The 18,488-nt window shown below is 37.3% G+C and overlaps 2 protein-coding genes and 1 non-coding gene across 4 annotated transcripts in view; 1 reads left to right on the forward strand and 2 right to left on the reverse strand.

Moving 5' to 3' along the window:
* Positions 1-5,159, reverse strand: part of kmt2ba (lysine (K)-specific methyltransferase 2Ba) — a 37,579-nt gene extending 32,420 nt beyond the window's left edge. The window contains exon 1 of the mRNA XM_067426405.1: positions 4,626-5,159. Within this exon, the coding sequence (XP_067282506.1) occupies positions 4,626-4,916 (291 nt within the window). The 5' untranslated portion in view covers positions 4,917-5,159. The remainder of the gene's footprint in view (positions 1-4,625) is intronic.
* A 1,620-nt stretch (positions 5,160-6,779) lies between these two features.
* Positions 6,780-6,852, forward strand: trnam-cau (transfer RNA methionine (anticodon CAU)). The gene has a single exon. It is a non-coding gene; the product is annotated as a tRNA-Met (tRNA).
* Positions 6,853-7,209: 357 nt separating this feature from the next.
* LOC137047908 (uncharacterized) lies at positions 7,210-18,185 on the reverse strand. Of its 2 annotated transcripts, none has more exons than XM_067425832.1 (6): positions 18,007-18,185; positions 14,034-14,152; positions 11,509-13,056; positions 10,554-10,745; positions 9,985-10,180; positions 7,210-7,928 (listed from the first exon to the last, which is right to left on the reverse strand). In XM_067425832.1, the coding sequence occupies exons 2-6, from the start codon at positions 14,047-14,049 to the stop codon at positions 7,343-7,345; spliced, it is 2,538 nt and encodes an 845-aa protein (XP_067281933.1). In that variant the 5' UTR covers positions 14,050-14,152; positions 18,007-18,185; the 3' UTR covers positions 7,210-7,342. The 2 variants fall into 2 exon arrangements, with proteins under 2 accessions (XP_067281933.1, XP_067281932.1); XM_067425831.1 differs by having other exon boundaries at positions 14,027-14,152; positions 18,007-18,184.
* Positions 18,186-18,488: the final 303 nt, after the last annotated feature.

Consider the following 18,488-nt stretch of genomic DNA (forward strand, 5'->3'; position numbering starts at 1 on the left):
AGAATCGTATTGCAGTTACATTTTTTACGGTAACTTGTTAAAAATAAATAAAACAAATTGTGAATCAGTCAATGGTTCAGAAAAAAAAATTATATTTAAATATCTATATGTAATAATTAAATTTAATTTCCATTTAATTTAAAGTAAACTATTTTAGCTTCTGTCTTGGATGACCCGTCACAGAAAGGAAAGGCACATTATTAAATATATAGATTTTACTAGTATCTGTCATGTTATTATATTAAAAAATATCTTTACTTGAAATAAATGTTAATAAAATTAAATATAAAAAATACAAACTTTTCTTATTTTCATTAACCTGATGTATCAAACTAAAAAGGACATAAAAATGTATAAAACTATACAGACTTTAAAAAAAATATGTATAAGACAAAACAGATTTACAAAAACTTAAAGAAAAATTAAAATAAAAAAAAGCAGAATTAAATTGAATTCAAAATGTTAACAAAAACTATATAGCATCGACCTGGCACTAATGAAATCTGTTAGTGTGTTTATAAATATATAAATGCAGCAATAGTTAGTTTCGCTTCTTAAAAGTAAACATCAAGCCCTGTAAGCAACTAATAGTGAGAATCCTAAACTAGTGTCATCCTTTTTTCTAAAGCCAGGACATTTCAGAAACATCCAGAGCAGTGCTTGATACTCAGCAAGGAATCTGAACAAAAAATAGGCATTATTGATGTAAATTTGTTTACATTTATTCACAAGATGTCAATAAGCATTTTTTTTCCACTAAAGAGGTGGAAGTACAGGTGGAAGGTGGAAGAACACAAAAGTACCAATAGTTACAATAGATTTTACCAAGGCAGCCAAGTGTAACAGAGCATCAGTGGGACCAACTTCATAACATCAGCTAACAACAATATGCGAAAGAGTAGTGTATGTCCAAAATACTTATATGCAAACTTAAAATAGAATCTTTAAATCTTCAATCGTCTCTCTTCAAATACATCAGGGAAATATGTCTACACAGAGAAGCATCAATGCATGCAAGCCAACCCTTGACATAAACCATTCAATACTTACCACTACTCATGAGTCAAAAGGATTCAGACTTCAGCAATCAAGTTCAGTTTTTCATATCCCTATAAAGTGCAACTGCACTCTCATGTAAGGATGATGCAGCATAGCCGACTGATTGCCGATACCTCAGAATTTCAAAGCACAGATTCGGATTGCATCAGTCAACACACGGCTTTTATATTGGTTCAAGTTTGAATCAGGCCGCAACCTGATTCACTGCATTAGCTACGGGAATGTCTGAAAAGGTACGGCTGGTGCTCATTACAAAAAACTAAATGTTGATAAGGGAAAGAAACACAAAGTTATCATAGTTTTGCATTCTAAATGTGTTTTTATTTTATTATAGTTTTTTTTAATTATCTATAAATTTTAGTTTAGTATTAATTAGTTTCAGTTTTATCTTATCCCATTTCTATTTTTAGTTTCAGTTTTGGTAATTATAGTCAACAGAACACTTCCAGAGTAGACATTTAATTTCAGCAAAGTTTAAAGGGTTACTTCAGTGATTTAGCATTAAGCTTTTTATTTAAACTGGGTCATTAATGTAGTAGAAATTTAAAATTATTTTTGAATTTGGTGCCTTCTAGACATGGGATGAAAGACAAAATTGATTACTGGATCACTTGCCCACCGTGCTCATTTTCATAAAATCAGTTCAGTTAGAGAACTACAATTAAAAAATGAATATTGTGATCATTCCAATACCGGGTTTCTAATACAAAGCCATATGCTAAATCGATGAAGTAACCCTTTAGTGTTTGCGGTTTAGAGTTAATAATAAACTAACTAATTAGTTTGAGATTGAAAAATAACCAAACAAATGCAACTTCAAAGTATAAAAGTAAACATTCATTCATACCCATTCATTTTAAAGATGAAATTTGTTAAACATGCTTTCAGCTGTACAATGTAACAGTTAAACTATTAAAACCAGAAACTATTCTACAGCAAACACAACCTGTTGTGAAGCCAGTGTAATTAAATAATTAAGTGTAAATGCAGTGTGTGTGTGTGTGTAATCCCTACGTTATGGGGACAAAATGTCCCCACAAAGATGACAATATCCGAAAACCTTATCCTTGTGGGGACATTTTTAGGTCCCCATGAGGAAAACATCTTTAAAATCATACAGAATGAGTATTTTTTGAGAAAGTAAAAATGCAGAATGTTTCCTGTGATGGGTAGGTTTAGGGGCAGGGGCAGTGTAAGGGGATAGAAAATATGGTTTGTACGGTATAAAAACCATTACGCCTATGGAAAGTCCCCATAAAACATGGAAACACTACGTGCGCGCGCGTGCGCGTGTGTGTGTGTGTGTGTGTGTGTGTGTGTGTGTGTGTGTGTGTGTGTTTTCTCCAGGTATTCCCTCATTCCAGTTATTTCCCTGATTACAAATGTTATATTTTTATAACAGTTCAATAAAAAAAGTTTACATTTTAGACAAAATTCATTTTTTGCTCTTTCGCCAATGAAAACAGCTCCAAACAAAGCCTGCCACAGAACTGCTTTACGTGTATGAGCGCCTCCAGCGTTATTTTATTACTGAATTAACAAAGCGTTCGAAAGAAAGATTTTCAATGATGCAATGACACATTAACAGATACACACTGCCACCTACTGGCAGTTTTAATTTCACATAAAGGAAGTGTATGTAAGATTATGGCCAAAACTGGTACTGCAATGACTTTCAAATGACTGTAGAGCGGTGTATCCCCTCTCCCCCTCCCCCTGACTCGAGGTTGCCAGATAGGCTGCAGGATCCAGCAGGAACGTTTGTAGCTGCACCTGTGGTAACTAGAGCAGATCTGGTAACCCAGATGCCGAAACACCACTGACTTGGAGGTGGAGGGCAGAGCTCCAGGCCAAGGATTTTTGAAAGAAAAATATCCATATTTAACACGTTATAAAGTAAAATATCTAGCTTCCGCCAGCCCACCTTCAGTATCCTACTTACGAAAAAATCATAACTGGCAAGACGTCTGATGTCGAATGCAGCACAAGCATTTTGAAATATGTTTATGAAGGACGGATGCACTTTTTTTGAGCTTCAAACACATGAGCCCCATTCACTGACATTATAAACTTGAAAGAGCTATTGAAAGAGAGATTTTTTATATAACTGTGTTCATCAGAAAGTCCTATAAACCTAGGATGGCTTGAGGGTGAGTAAATTAATTTTCATTATAAAGTGAACTAACCCTTTAAAGTATTGTAGGCTCTTTAATAAGCATAATATTGCGTTAGCTCTGTTTTTTTCAGAAAAGTCCTTTTAAAATATGAACTGTAAAATGGTTAATTGTTGTGCTTATTTATTTGATTCTCAATTGAAACAGCAGTACAAGGCAAAATATGTGGTATTTATTTATTTTGGGAAAGGAAGATCTTGCATATCACTTATATAAAGCTTAAATGATTAAGATCAGTATTGGCCTATCATGATCAGAAATACTATAGATAACCTAAGAATGACTACAGAACATCTCTCCATCGTCACTATACTGCATTGCAATGAAAACTGCAGAGCTTTCTGAAGCTCATAAAACCAAACATTTTATATCACCTTGCAGAATGACAACGTTTTATATGCATTTTTTAAGTAGTCTGCTATACTGTCGTATTAAAAGCTCACTGATTTACACTCCAAACTATCAGAATATATATATTTTTGGTATAAATTATAAAATCTGCACCAAATTAAACTATTTTGATAGTGTTTCTTTCTCTTCTATATTATATCCTATCTATAGCATACTGCAAGAGCCACAAGAATGAGGTTTTAAATATGTTGTCTAAAAGTTCATGAGTTTCATTTACAACAACAACAAAATATTTTCCCTGACTATTATTACATATGTTATGGTTTTGCAGGAATAATCACCAATTTAGCATAATTCAGAGTGGATTCAGACACTTCAGGTATATAAAACTTAAAGCAGCTCTAATTTTACTGCAGACATTTTACAGTATGAAAATTCTGCACTTCTAACATGTGGAGTATGATTAACAAGATTACTATGATATGAAGCAACTCAATTGTTTGTAAACAATGCTGTCTGCCTGACGATTTTTTACAAACCTGTTGCAATATGTTTACTTATCCAAACGCGAATCTTGACATAATGCATCAACAAGAATATCATACACCGGATGCACACCACGCCTACTTAACCATATGTCACCAATTTTAATTATTAGGACAAACAGGCACGTCAGCATCACTGACATTAAGTCTCAAAGCTGATAATTTTACACAAACTCTCATCATAAAGTTAATTAGCGGACACCAACTACACTGACCCACGCACAATCCCAGTAGCCACGGCAACACCATAAACCACAGTTAAACACCCGCCATGTGAGCTAGACTGCCCGGCAAAAGACCACCATATGACGGGCGTCTCTTTAAATACTTTTCATCCATCTAACGTTAATCTGTAAAGCCCACGACCGTGCAACTGTGATCAGGTGGATGCATCTCTGCAGGAACTGACATCAGCCACTCGGCGACATGCTGATGATGCACTTGCTGTGCATTATTAGTACGTTAACGTTATTGTATTACTAAGCGAATCGCTCACCTCATCGCTCCCGCTCGTGCAGAATCCCGCCTCGCGCTGGCGCCTGTGTTTCTCCGCCAGCCCGAGCAAGCACGACAGTGACGGATCCTCTCTCAGCGTAGCTCCAACGTCGATGGGCCTCGGCCCTTTTCTGTCTTCAGCCCTCACCCGACCGATATGAGAGCGTTTCTCCGTCCTCAACAGGCTCCGAGATGTCCATGGCCGACCCGGGAAACGGCAGCGAACGGTGGCGGAGGTGTTTATGGTTGCTACAACAGCCGAGGCTGGTAATCCGCCTCCTGCTGCCGCCATTATTACATACCACAACAACAACTACGGCGCTGAGCTCTCGAGAGGAACAAGATGGAAAGGCGCGAGATAGCGGAGGAAACGAACGGCATTATGGGAGATGACGTTTTTCCTCTTTTTTGGCCGTTTGCCAAAATATAATGAATATAATGAAGCTTATTTCTGTGAACACTTCATAAATAATATATGTTCAGTCGTTTATTCCTCTAAAGCAGTTTATTGAACCTTTAGTCAAAATAGCCCTAAATAAAAGTTTGCGTGTGTTTTATGTAATGTTTTTCTAAATGTGACAATAAATGGACTGAAATCAAGTGAATTTTCATAGTATTTTATTTTCTCCATAGTAAAATATTTTTTAACGAAAACTGTTAAAGACAGACCTACCGAGGCTGTTATCAATTTGCATTATTTAATTATTTTTTAAAGAATATTTTTATTTTTATTACACTTACATTTATTATAATGGTATTTTATATGTTATTTATAATAGGCTACTAATATGCATTATATTATAGCATACTTATTTTTATTACTTTAATAAAATAAAAATGAAAAGAAAAAAAAACACTTCTGGCAGATGTGTGTGCCATAGACTGTTGTACCTTTAAAAAAATAAAAAAAATAAAAGCTTTTAGCTTCTGTGACATTAGTGCCACCTCTCGGAATAACAAAATGCAGCACATTTTGCCTACGTACCTTCCGCGCATTGCATCGGCTTATCAAAATCCTATGGGTGACGTCACGGACACTACGTCCATATTTTTTTACAGTCTATGATTGCATCCAGACTGGTCGCATCCTTTTTTTTCTTTTTTTAACAGTCTATGGTCGCATGACTCGCATCTCACATCTCACTAAACTCAAACACAACTCAACAGCTTTTCACGGGTGCTTGTAAAGGCATCAGCAGGTAAATGTAGACTATTTTCAATAAATGGTCAAATAAAATTAGGAAACTTTTTGCTGCGTTGCTATGTGTCATGAGTAAGCAACTAAGCAAACACTTTGTATAATAATAATAATAATGCCATTTAATGATGATGAGAGATGTACTAATAATCATTCTTCAAAAGTCTGTTGTATCATATTTTATACATACATTTATGATTTTTTTTTAAAACGATGTATGATAATCAAGCAAACTTTAGTTTATTCTCTCGATAATCAAGCAAACTTTAGTTGATTCTCTCAGTAATTTTTTATATCTTGAAATATTACTAACAATATAAATGTTATTCTTACGTTTACTTTACAATACAAATAAAGGCATAGTAGATTATGTGCAACAGGTTTTGCAGCATAGTTGATAATAGTGGCCTTAGAAATTAAAGTAAATATGACAGTAGGCTTTATAGAGATGAGAGTTTTGTAGTTTGTTTAGCAGTTCTTTGACTACTTAATACGTTATTCAATACAAATCTCTGAAGTCATTTAATTGTCTTTGCCGCATTATTATTTGTGAATGTGAATAATTTGAATACTAAATATTTCCACTAGCAGCATTATTAGGGTAAAATATCTATAGATAAAATAGCTATATATTTCATGAAAATACACAAAAATATAGGGCCTGTCCTACAGTACAAGTTAAAAGGTTAATTCTCTCCTCCTCTCTCTCGGCTGCTTCCGTCAGGGGTCGCCATTCGCCAGTATAATCATCCGCAGTTGTCTGGCAAATTCTAATCTAAAGCAACTGCCAATTCCAATTTCAACAAAAGCATTTAGCATTTTTACAATTTTTTCGCTCGAAAAATAAAAAAGTTATTGAACACAATTATTTAGTTGTACTAATAATAATTAATTATTTCCCACGAACTAGCGAAAACTATACTTTTCCCAGAAGGCCTTGCAACATATGGCGTCACAGCCTCGTTGGCGCAGTAGGCAGCGCGTCAGTCTCATAATCTGAAGGTCGTGAGTTCGAGCCTCACACGGGGCAAGGCATTGTTTTAACTTCTGCAAGTGAATTAGAAAGCGGGTCTACAGCTGAGGAACATGCTGAAAGGTTTTATTTGAATAAAATATTAGGTAAAATATTACATAAGTAAAAACAAATGATGTATAGACAATATTCTATCTATAACTACAACAGGTTATGTAATCTTTAATTTATGTTGCTTATTTATTTTTAAGCAGTGTAACAGTTTCTTTTCTTAAACTAAACTTTGAGTTAATGTTTGTATTTTAGGTTTATACTGAGGTTCCAATTGCAATAAATAATGATACACTTTTATTTTTCCTAAAACCAACAGTTCCTGTTGAGTAATGTTTACAAACTAGGCCAGGTCCATTGTCATGCAATGAATGATTTTATTGCAGTGCTGTAATTATATTTAGGTTAGAAGCATAAAAATACAGAAATAGTTTTATTAAATTACATTAAAATGAAGTGAGCAACGTAGCTAAATGTGCATTGTTGATTCCACGCTTTAGGTCTTCTTCCTCCCGTAGCCCCGCTTCATCAGTTCAGCCTTCCACTCAGCAAAGGGTTTTGTGTCTGTCTCCTGACAATACCAGTTACCAAAATACTGCAGATGAGTTGACTTTATCCTCTCTTTATTGCACTTTCTGCACTTTATATAGAGTGATCTTTGTACATTCTTCCTGGCAGAAATGCCATCTTTTTCCTGGACCAGTTTTCTCTTCTGGTAGCATTGTTTGGAGGAAGGAACAGCAACCGCATGACACAGTCCTGTTGGTGGTTCATCAATCTTTTGTGCGGAAGGTGTGAAAATCACGAGCATTTGTTTTGACAGAGAAGGACCAGAAAACAAAGTCAAGGATGAACCTGCAGTAGGTTGTACTGGTGAGGCCTTTTCTTGTGTTGTGTAGTTGTATTCCATTACAGTTTCTTGAGGCAAGTTTGAAATGAGAAGCTTGTCATTACAATAAAACTCCATACTATCCTCTTCTTTTAGGGAAACAACCTTCTCTGGAGCCATCATTTTATTTGCCAGTGAGGATGTGTTGTGTGCAAAGAGGTCCTCCACCTGAAACTGGGAACCTCTGCTTATCCTGGAAAAGATTGAATGATGCATATCAATATTTTTTAAAGTGTATACTTGATATACCACTACGCTTGCTGCATTAGGCGGTGTTACCCGTGTTCAGCTGTAACACCGATTCCATCACTGTCATGCGTATGTATGACAGGCCAATTCGTATGCCATTTTGGCGCGCTATCAAGACGCATAATCGCTTTTTAGTGTGTTTATCAACGCCGACTCATTCTATCCCTGCATTCTATATACACTGCCCCTACCCCTAAACCTACCCATCACAAGAAACATGATTTAGTATGTTTATAAATCCATTTACCTTGTGGACACACACACACACAGGATATAACTGGCAGATACGACTGCAGGCACAATTTATTCAGAAAGTACAAATATCTCAAGTGTTCAGAGGCAAAACGATTGATTTGTGTGAAAAAAAATCCAAAAACGCGATTAAAAGTCCATCCGTCAAAGATTAATACATTTCAAATATTGCCGCCGGAAGAAACGTCACGTCAGCTTTGACAGCACTGGTTGTCGTCATAGACAGTAAAAGAAATGGACAGAGCTTTCCTATTGACTTGAACAGCGGAAAAATGAGGCCAATCAGAGGCACTCACTTCCTGATGGCTGAGCGAACTGCGCAGGCTCAGACTGAGCTTGAGGACGTAGATGTGACGTGAGCCTGTCTGACAGCTGTAGGTCTTCTAGTAGTTGTGGAAAGTGAAATCTGAATCACGTTGTTTAAATATTTTCTCCCGTTGCTTTTGGCTCACTATCGGCTTCTCCCCATTCTTCTCCCTTGACTTTATCGTACTTTATTTTTCCACGTCCCCCCGACTGCCTCATAGACAGTAAAAGATTGCTTCTGAGCGTCTCCTCCTGTCTATACGGTAATTTCTCAACTGTGCGACAGAGTCGCGTTGGTTATGACGCAATCGTTAGCCTAGTTTTACAAAAACAGCTTCTATGGGGCGATAGTGTAAGATACAAGGTAACGGAGCCTTTTATGCATTGTCGTGTTTCTTTATAAATAAACAATGGACAAATGGAGTCTTTAAACGTCTCAGATGTAAAGTTATTCACTGTCAAATTGACTCAAAAATGTGTCAATGGGATTCTAACAGCAGGTGACGGCTTGGTTAGCAATGGCCGCCCCTAAAATGTGTAAAATGTGCGCCTGTGAGTTTGTAGTTTTGTTGTTCTGTTTTCTATTGAGAATAATAATGAACCCTACATTTAAAGGTGCAGTGTGTGAATTTTAGCAGCATCTAGTTGTGAGTTTGTGAATTGCAATCACTCAACTTTTACCCCTCTTTTTTGAAACACTTAGAGAAGCTACAGGGGCCGACACAGGACGAAAATGATATCGTCAGAGTAGAGTGACTAGTGCTCTGTAGAGAAGTTTGTCCGTTTAGGGCAGGGGTGTCTAAACTTGTATCTTTAAGCAATTCCCGTCCCCGAATTGGTGCTAATTCTAAAGTGAAAGTAAAATGCGCACAGCCACTCAAAATTATGTGTCCACTGGTGCAGATTGAGCCTATTCAGTTCATTCTTATGGCAGCTTAATTTCCAAAGGAATTAATTGAAAACACTCGCTTTGCTCTGCACCGTAATGAATACCTGTGTGGTCGTGCATATTTTAATTTTGCTTTGCGAATTAATGGTTTAAAAGCGAGGTGCAAAACAGGGGGAACTCCAACGTCAGCCCTCCCACTGATACCAGTATTATGGTGGGAAAATTTCCATACCATCACATCCGTACCATCAAAACTTTGTGGAAAGTAGGGCTTTTTAATAATTAATCGTGACTAATCGCATCCAAAATAAAAGTTTGTGCATACATAATATATCTGTGTGCTGTGTATAATTATTATGTATATAGAAATACACATGCATGTGTATATTTAAGAACAAAAAATATATTTATATATAAAATATACATGCAACTATTTCTTAAATATATACATGTGTGTATTGAAATAAACATAATAATTATACAAAGCACACAGATATACTAAGTCGCGATTAATTGTTAAACAGCCCTTGAAGTTGAAGTATATCATGCATACATTGAAGGAGAATCTTCTAATAGAGATGGGGCAGATTGCTGTTTGGTCGACCAATCCTCAAAGTCCTCTTGTTTGAAATAGCCTTCCGTTTTGGCCACTTGGACGTCAGTGGTTTCCATCTGTCTAATGATAAACCTGCTGTCCTGAAATGCATCGCCATTCTGCCAGTACAGGTACTCTAACCCAATCAGTTCACCTAAAACACAAGACAGTTGAAAATAATGCATTGCCCAGCAGGAAACAAGGAACACATACAATCAGATTTAAGCATGTGTCATTAAAGGGTTAGTTCACCCAAAAATGCTTAACGAAAATGCATAGTCATTAATTACTCACCCTCATGTCATTCCAAACCATACCATAAAAATGAAGATATTTTTAATGAAATCTGAGAGCCTTCTGTCCCTCTGAGTTGCATAGGCTGTCAATGGAGGGACACAGAAAGCTCTCAGATTTAATTAAAAAGATCTTCATTTTCATTCTGAATAAACGAAAGTCTTACGGGTTTGGAATGACATTAAGTTTCGTGAACTAACCTTTTAATTATGTGGAATTAATATATAACTTACCAGTGTATTTATTTGTACTCATAGTTGACAGAACCTTCTTTTGAAACACTTCCTCTTCAAGTTGGTTGACAGCATGCTGAAGAAAAGACGAGGTTGCCTTCAAGCTCCCAGAGGTTGCAGTAGTAGCTTCATTCCACCTTACCAATGCATCCAACAAGCAGATTTGGAAAAATGCAGAACAAGTTGGCACCCCTGAAATAAAATACATACAAGTTAGTCTCTTGTAAATATCATATTTTGCACAGGATAGGAATGTTTGAAACTATGTTTGCACATTTTCTGTACTCTGTTTGCACTTTTTACTGTGTAAATAGTGTATATTGTTCACTGTAATAGAATGTAAAAATAAGTGTGCTGACATAGCATTGCAGTTGCCCAATTATAATAAATGAATATCTAAATAAAATGAAATCTGTTAATGAAAAAAACACTGGTGAGATCCACTACCAATAGAATGTAAGTGCCAAAATCTATTTTTATTTATTTAATTTGGTTGTTTTATGTCAGAATCTAGGTCTATTTTCATGGCAAGAATATGATTAATTACGGTAGTTAAAACTAAGTAAATAAACGAGTAGATAAAAAGAAATCAGAATTTTTCCTATTGACACTTTAATAAACATGCTTTATAATACAATTGTCTGGTGATATTGAAAGCAGTATCAGTATAAAAATATATATTTTCAAGAATAATGTTGAAACACTGTAGGAATAAAATAATAATGTTTTGAGAGTAAAGTTATCAAGTTACCAGAATATATTAAAAAAAATTGGTAATTAAAAGGCTCAAGTGAATTGATTAGCTACAAAATTGCTACCATTCAAGGGGTGGAAGATCAACCAAAACAGATGCCATATCTAACTTTTGCTGGATTAGCTTGTTACGATTTTAAATCAAATTACATTAATCTGCTGGATTAAATTACATTATTTTCTCTGACAATAATGATTTTACCTGGAATGAGTTGGTTTAGATGCTGGTGGAAGGATTCAACAGAGGTGGAACCTCTGACACATTTGTAGGTTGGCAGAAGGTGGCCTCCCATCACCAGTGTCCCAGTCTGCTCGTAGAGTTCTACACCCATAGGATCCACTATACATGCCACATGTTTCTTCTGCAAATCCCATATCTCAGACATTCTATTGGAACTAAAAAGCGGCACTCCCGACGAATCCCATCCTGACTCGTCATCATAGAGCTGAATGAGCGCTGTGATGCGTTCTTCGATGTCCTTCGTATCACGCGTGGTTCGCCTACAGTGGAGGGTTAACTCGCTTCTGCTGAGGTGATGCATTATTTCATCATCAGAAGGCTGCATATCGAACTTGAGCTCGGTAAGTTTCGCCTCCTTCAGCTGCTTCAGGTCCTCCATATCCCATTCGAAAATACAATAGCTTAGGCGGTCTATGAAGGTTGCGTATATCTGATGTGACGCTGATGTGCAGCCTGCAGCAATCCGCATCATGAATTCCGAGATGTCCAACCTGACCTCCATGTCCTTCCACTCTTTGAACGTTGTCCTAAGAAAGTTGGAACCGCAGCAGTCACTGTTGACGTACAGAATCTCAGGAGGAGCTACAGCAGCTTCCTTGTACCTGTGTATGACACCTGAGATCATCGCTTCTAGACCGGAGTCTTTGTTTTCTGTAATCACCGACATGATAACCTGCCCTTGTTCATTGGCGACACTGGTCGCCCAAGTTCCTGAGAAGTTGCTGAGAAACCTCTTGGTGGAACTCATCTTTAGCACGCGGCCAAACTGCGAGGTTATGCTGGTCTTAATTTCATTAATTCGGTGAAGAAAATCCAGAGCAAACACCTGCCTCAACCAACAGTGTTTAGGAAGAGGAACCATGGCAGGTGGGCACTGAAACGTCACAGGAGAGGCCAAGCCTTTGCAATCTGTCAGATAATGTACAGTCTTCTGCAGCCATACCTCAGTGTGATGTTCCTCCAGTTTCTTCTGGATTTGGCAGATGCTGGTCCCCAGACATCTCTGACGGTTAAAGTGAACAACTTTCATGTCGCATGCCGCCTGTGATGCAAGAATGCACGGGTATTGGACTCTATGTCCAATATCAAGTTGTGATACTACATCATGACTCCAACTAATCACTTTCTGCTTGCATTTCCCACAAACCAGACACTCAGATGCCATGAAGTATGACCCTTCCATGTCGACTACCTGTCTGAGCTCCTGATGTAGACCCGCTAATTTGAGATCTTCCTTCACACAGTCCAAACGTGGACAGGTAAGCTTTACGTCCCATAGCTTTCGTGGCATCCAGAGAAACAATACATGACCAAAGTAGCATCCCATCTCTGGCTCCTCGGTTAAGTTAAGAGGCGGAAACGGTGGGTACCACCACATCCTATCTACCCTAGCATAGTCCATTTCTGGCTGGTTTTCTGAAGACCACCTAAACAGGGCCTTTGACACCCAAGAGTGATTGGCAGGGGGCAAAGTGCGAATCCAGCCCGAAGGAAGACAAATTCTTTTACCTGAAACAATAAATTAGATTAATTATGGACAAAAAGAGTTGGAAGTGAGCATCCCAATGTCTTAATCACACTGAAGGGCAGGGCCCTTGGAGGGACTTTGGAGGGAGGAGGGAACATGTGTGTCATAATGAAGCTATTTGGAATCCGCTTGGCAAAAGGTCGCTTAGAAATCTAGACACACCCTAGCGGCAGCAAATCTAATCTGCCCGCGAGTGTCGTCTAGCAACTCTACACTTCTGAGCTGTAAACACCAAACTCTGGTCGGGCCAATCACATCGTGTATAGAGTCGGTGGGCGGGGCTTAACATAATGATGGCAGAGTTGCGCTTGTGTGCTTCTAGTAAACACAGAAACTGGCAAACGGTGGTCTTTCGAATCAGCTTTGACCGCGACTCTGGAAGACTTGGAGATAAGCTTTTCTCTGAGAAAAGAACAAAGAATGGCACTGAAGTCATTCTTAAAAAGGGAAGATGTGGCTGGTTGGTTGTAGCGCTATCCTATCGCGTGCAGAGGGAGTTTGAAAGACAACCTTATATCCCACCCCTCGGATTGAGCCCTCAATGGTGAATTTCCAGACCAAACATCTTGATGTGGGTCTGGCTTGTCAGGCTAGGCAAAAGGAGCAATGAAAGACAACTTGAATTATTCTATTTATATGTTAAGTTCGGACTATTCTGCCATTTAGCTTTGAAATTAATTGTAAGAACTCGCAATTCAGGTCACATGACCATTAAAACAAATTCCTTGATGGACTATCGTATGTAGTAAGGGACCTTCATGAAGATTATTGGAACGCTCCGAAAAATGACGTCCTCTTGCAGAAGTGCCCTTCAAGGGTGCAACAATGCTGCTTGGAAGTTGCCCCATTTTTGAACTTCTTCTTTCGATTGTTCCCTTAAGGGGTCCCCACAGCGAAACATCTGCCTCCATCATAGTTTAAATAATCAAAAGAGAACCTTAAGATACTTACTACATACTTGTGACACCAGCCATTCAGAAGATTGTTCAGGGGTGAAAGATGGGCCTCCTGCCACGTCCTTCGCATTCAAGATCAGCGAAGAGTTGCTGTGTCGCCTATCTGCTCTTGGCTTCATATCTTTGAAATAAAAGACAGCACATTTAAATGAAAAAGAAAACAATGTTATAGGAAAAATGATGCCAGAATGCCTAGAATTAAATCACACAAACAAATTTGTGTGATTTTGATATTTGAGTAAACAAATAAACATCTCCAAATCAAAAGTAATAATATATTTTATTTAGCTAAAAAAAAGAAGCATTGATTTTTAGAGTATGGGTTTATTTTTATGACAATTAAGCAATTTGTCCCACAAACTTACACCAAAAAAAAACAATTTCCTCACTTTTCTTCACAAATTGAAAAACATTAAAACTGCATGGTAGTATTTGTTGTACTGCCTTTAAAACTATTAACATCAGTGTAAGGATAAAAGCAGTGCAAGGACATTAAGGACCTCAGATAACTAAACTTAGTAGAAGACTTTTGTTTGCCTTGTCGTTTTTATTCTTCACTTATGAGCAATTGCTGTTATGATTGCTGTTTTTATTGTATTTTTTGTCAATCTCTCTCATGGTTTCAAGTCTAATCTACTTTCTGTAGCCAAATGCTGTGAGAAAGAACTAGTGAATAATGCTTCTTTCTAGTCGAGGTCAGTATGCCTTAGGCGGGTCTAGGGAGTCAGATAAAATGTTCCCAATTAAAAATGATTTGCATCCATGAGGTATTCATATTGTGGGATGTTGAGGTAGACCAACGTTGATGAAGATGACCTTGAACTATACGTAAACTGAAATAGGGGACCTTATTTTTAAAGTCTTCATTCTATGGTAAATGAATATGCATAATAACGTGTATATAAATTGTGTATGTGTATACCACTTTGTATGCTTCTCATTCTCAACAGAGTACAAAGTAACAACAGAGCAAAGTTTGTGAAAAAAATCAAAGACGATGCACCTTCTCTTCAATTTTAGAAATTCAGCCAAAAAAGTGATTATCTGGATCTGCTGTAGTAAGCTCATCCTCCTGCGGTCTCAACCAACATGAAAGTGACTTAAACTGCAACTCCTCGAGACATGCTCCAAAAGGGATCTCCCCATTCAAAATGTCCAAATTTACAACAGAAAAAATATGTCTACAGCCTGGTACAAAAGTCTTTTTGGTCTATATGACAACTGTGAGGGGGGTGCATTTTTTTTATAACTCATCCAATTAAATTATATTAAGCCTTAAAGTTGTGCATAATTAAGGCGAGGCCACTTGAGTAACAGGTGGATTGCCGCTATGGTCGAGCTAGGTTTCAGTAACCAGGCACCTCAGCTCTATCCACGTCCCGCCTCTTTGCCCATTTTCCGTTATTCGAGAGCGATATGCTGCCAAGATGGCAATGGCCAGTGTTCTGTTGATGTAGCATAGTTTGTCAGAATAGCATACCGGAAGTTGAGTTTTAAAGCGGGGTCTGTCAATTTAGCCCACTTTGTCAAAGCTGCATACCAATGCTTGTGAACGGTATGCCGTTTTGATGGCCCCTGGTTTGATAAAAATACAGTCTATAAAGGGGTATGCTGTTTTAATTGCCCCTGGTTTAGTAATAAAAAAAAAGTTTATAAAGGGGTATGCTGTTTTAATTGCCCCTGGTTTAGTAATAAAAAAAAAGTTTATAAAGGGGTATGCTGTTTTGATGGTTTAAATTTAACGCATGCGCAATTCCACAAATTTCAGTGCTGCGCATGCGCATTAACCGAAGGTACCCCATTCTGATGGGTATGGTGTTCTGTCAGAACTCCGGCTTTTAGGCTTCAAAAATGCTCTTAAGAAACCTACGTGTAACATCCAAAAATGTTTACAGTCTATATCGGTGTCCCAAACCGCGTACTTTGTGCACTGTTCTATAACATTTTTAAGTATAAATAGTGTAGTGTGTTCACACTGAAAATTCCAAAAAGAAAAAGTGCACTTTAAAGGGTTAGTTCACCCAAAAAATTAAAATTATTTAATTAATTACTCACCCTCATGTCGTTGGACATCTGTAAGACCTTCGTTCATCTTTAGAACACAAATAAATATATTTTTGTTGAAAGCTGATAGCTGAGAAAGGCTTCAGATAGACCTCCATTGGCATTCAGTACATTCCCACTCACAAGACCCATAAAGGCACTAAAAACGTTGTTACAAAGTCCATCTCACTGCAGTGGCTGTACAATAATTTTATGAAGCGACGAAAATAGTTTTTGTGCGCAAAGAAAATCTAAATAATGACTTTATCTGCCAAGTTATTGTCTTCTGTGTAGGTCTCGGACATGAACTCACGCGATAGCGACACTCCTCCTCTTCTGGGTCATGAATCTGAACGGTGGAGTTGCGTCACATTCTCGCACATGCGTCAAGTTCACGTCAATAACTTGGTGGACGAAGTCGTTATTTTGATTTTTGTGCGCACAATAACTATTTTCGTCGCATTGTAAAATTGTTGTACAGCCACTGTAGTGAGGTGGACTTTGTATCGATGTTTTTAGTGCCTTTATGGGTCTTGTGAGAGGGAATGTACTGAATGCCAATGGAGGCCTATCTGAATCCATTCTCAGCCATCAGCTTTCAACAAAAATAGCTTTATTTGTATTCCGAAGATGAACGAAGGCCTTACGACATGATGGTGAGTAATTAACGAAATAATTTTCATTTTTGGGTGAACTAACCCTTTAAATACCCTGATGATGTAACAGTTACTAAATTAACAGAAAAGTGTGGAATCCTGGACACTATGCACTCAGATGTCAGCTTTAATTACGTTGTGGAGAGAGGCACTACCAGATTTCGACCTTGAATGACAAAATAACCATGTAAAGTTCACACACTACACCGGTTGAGTACATAGTGCATAAGATAGTGCCGAAAGCCACGCCCACACTAACTGTACAGCGAAATCGCTTAGCTTAGTTAGTACTAGTAGTTTACTACAGAACTCAACCATGCACGTGCATAAGCGCATAGTGCGTTATCTGGGACCCAGCTATTATGTAGGTGTGAAATAAACGAAATGGAATTGTAAAAATTAAAGTTAATGCTCCAATCTCCTACTGAATATCCCGATAAATGTCCGTTAGTGCCTCAGCGACTTCGCTCTGAAAAGCTCATGCCATCTATTTATGAATGTGATGTGAGTAACAACAAAATCAGATTCATTACATAAAATGTATCATTTTAAGATGGTTCATAATCAACAAAGCCTACTACCACATCCTTTCGATACAACACCTATAATTTTGTTGTTTATTTTGTCTCACGTTCCATTATAATGGAAGGAGGGCGGGCTTTTTGGCTTCACCTCAGGACTTGTGGCGGCAAACTCGGGAAAAAAAATTCCCTCCCGTAACCCCTCTCTCTCTCTCAGTCATTTAATGAAATCCAGTTAAAATGTACTGTATTTATGTAAATTAAATAAATATTTAATATTATAAAAGTATGAGTGGGTCAAGATAAAACTATGATCAAGATAATTGTGCTGTGAACATACAGTGGATTCATATGAAGGCTTCTTTCTTTATGCTAAATGTTTCTGAGGTGAAAATTTTTGACAGAGTTTGCGAGAGTCGCCAAAAATGATCTAATACATTTTATATTTCTTATATCTCCAACACCCCACATATTTCTTTCAGTATTTTATTATTATAACGTTACATGCGATTTAACGTTACATGTAATATGGTTCGATTCGCTGCTGGATATCATTCAATGAAAAGGAAATACGGTTGGGAATCGTTGTTCTGAACATTATCATATTTCATATAAATTACCAGATTATAAAGACTAACGTTAACGTTACAGGATTGAGCAACTGCGTTTGGAAATCCAAAGATTTACTTCAACTACAGCACGTTCATAAAATAATCACAGTAACGTGGTCAGTACTGAGAAACAGATTATCTTACCTTTGATCACGCGACAAAAAAAAACACTAACTTAATCATGTAAAACCGAGGTAGATCAAAAGCTGAAGCGTTTTCTGGTGTTTCCAATCAAGCGAGAAGAATAAACGGTCGAGAACAAACGGCGGCGTTGATTGGCTGATTCTTGGTATGCTTTTCAAAGACTTATGATTGGTTCCTCAATTCTACTATTTCTAACAAAAAATGTTAAATTCATTAAATTTTCTATAGTGACTGCACATTTTTCTGATTTTATATATACAATACTTTTAAAAATATATTTACAATATTATCACAATGGGATTATTTGTGTGTGCATATATATATATATATATATACACATACATACATACATACACACACACACACACACACACACACACACACACACACACACACACACACACACACACACACACACACACACACACACACACACACACACACACACACACACACACACACACACACACACACACACACAC

The sequence above is a fragment of the Pseudorasbora parva genome, chromosome 19 (genome assembly GCF_024679245.1).
Source record: "Pseudorasbora parva isolate DD20220531a chromosome 19, ASM2467924v1, whole genome shotgun sequence".
Lineage (NCBI taxonomy): Eukaryota > Metazoa > Chordata > Actinopteri > Cypriniformes > Gobionidae > Pseudorasbora > Pseudorasbora parva.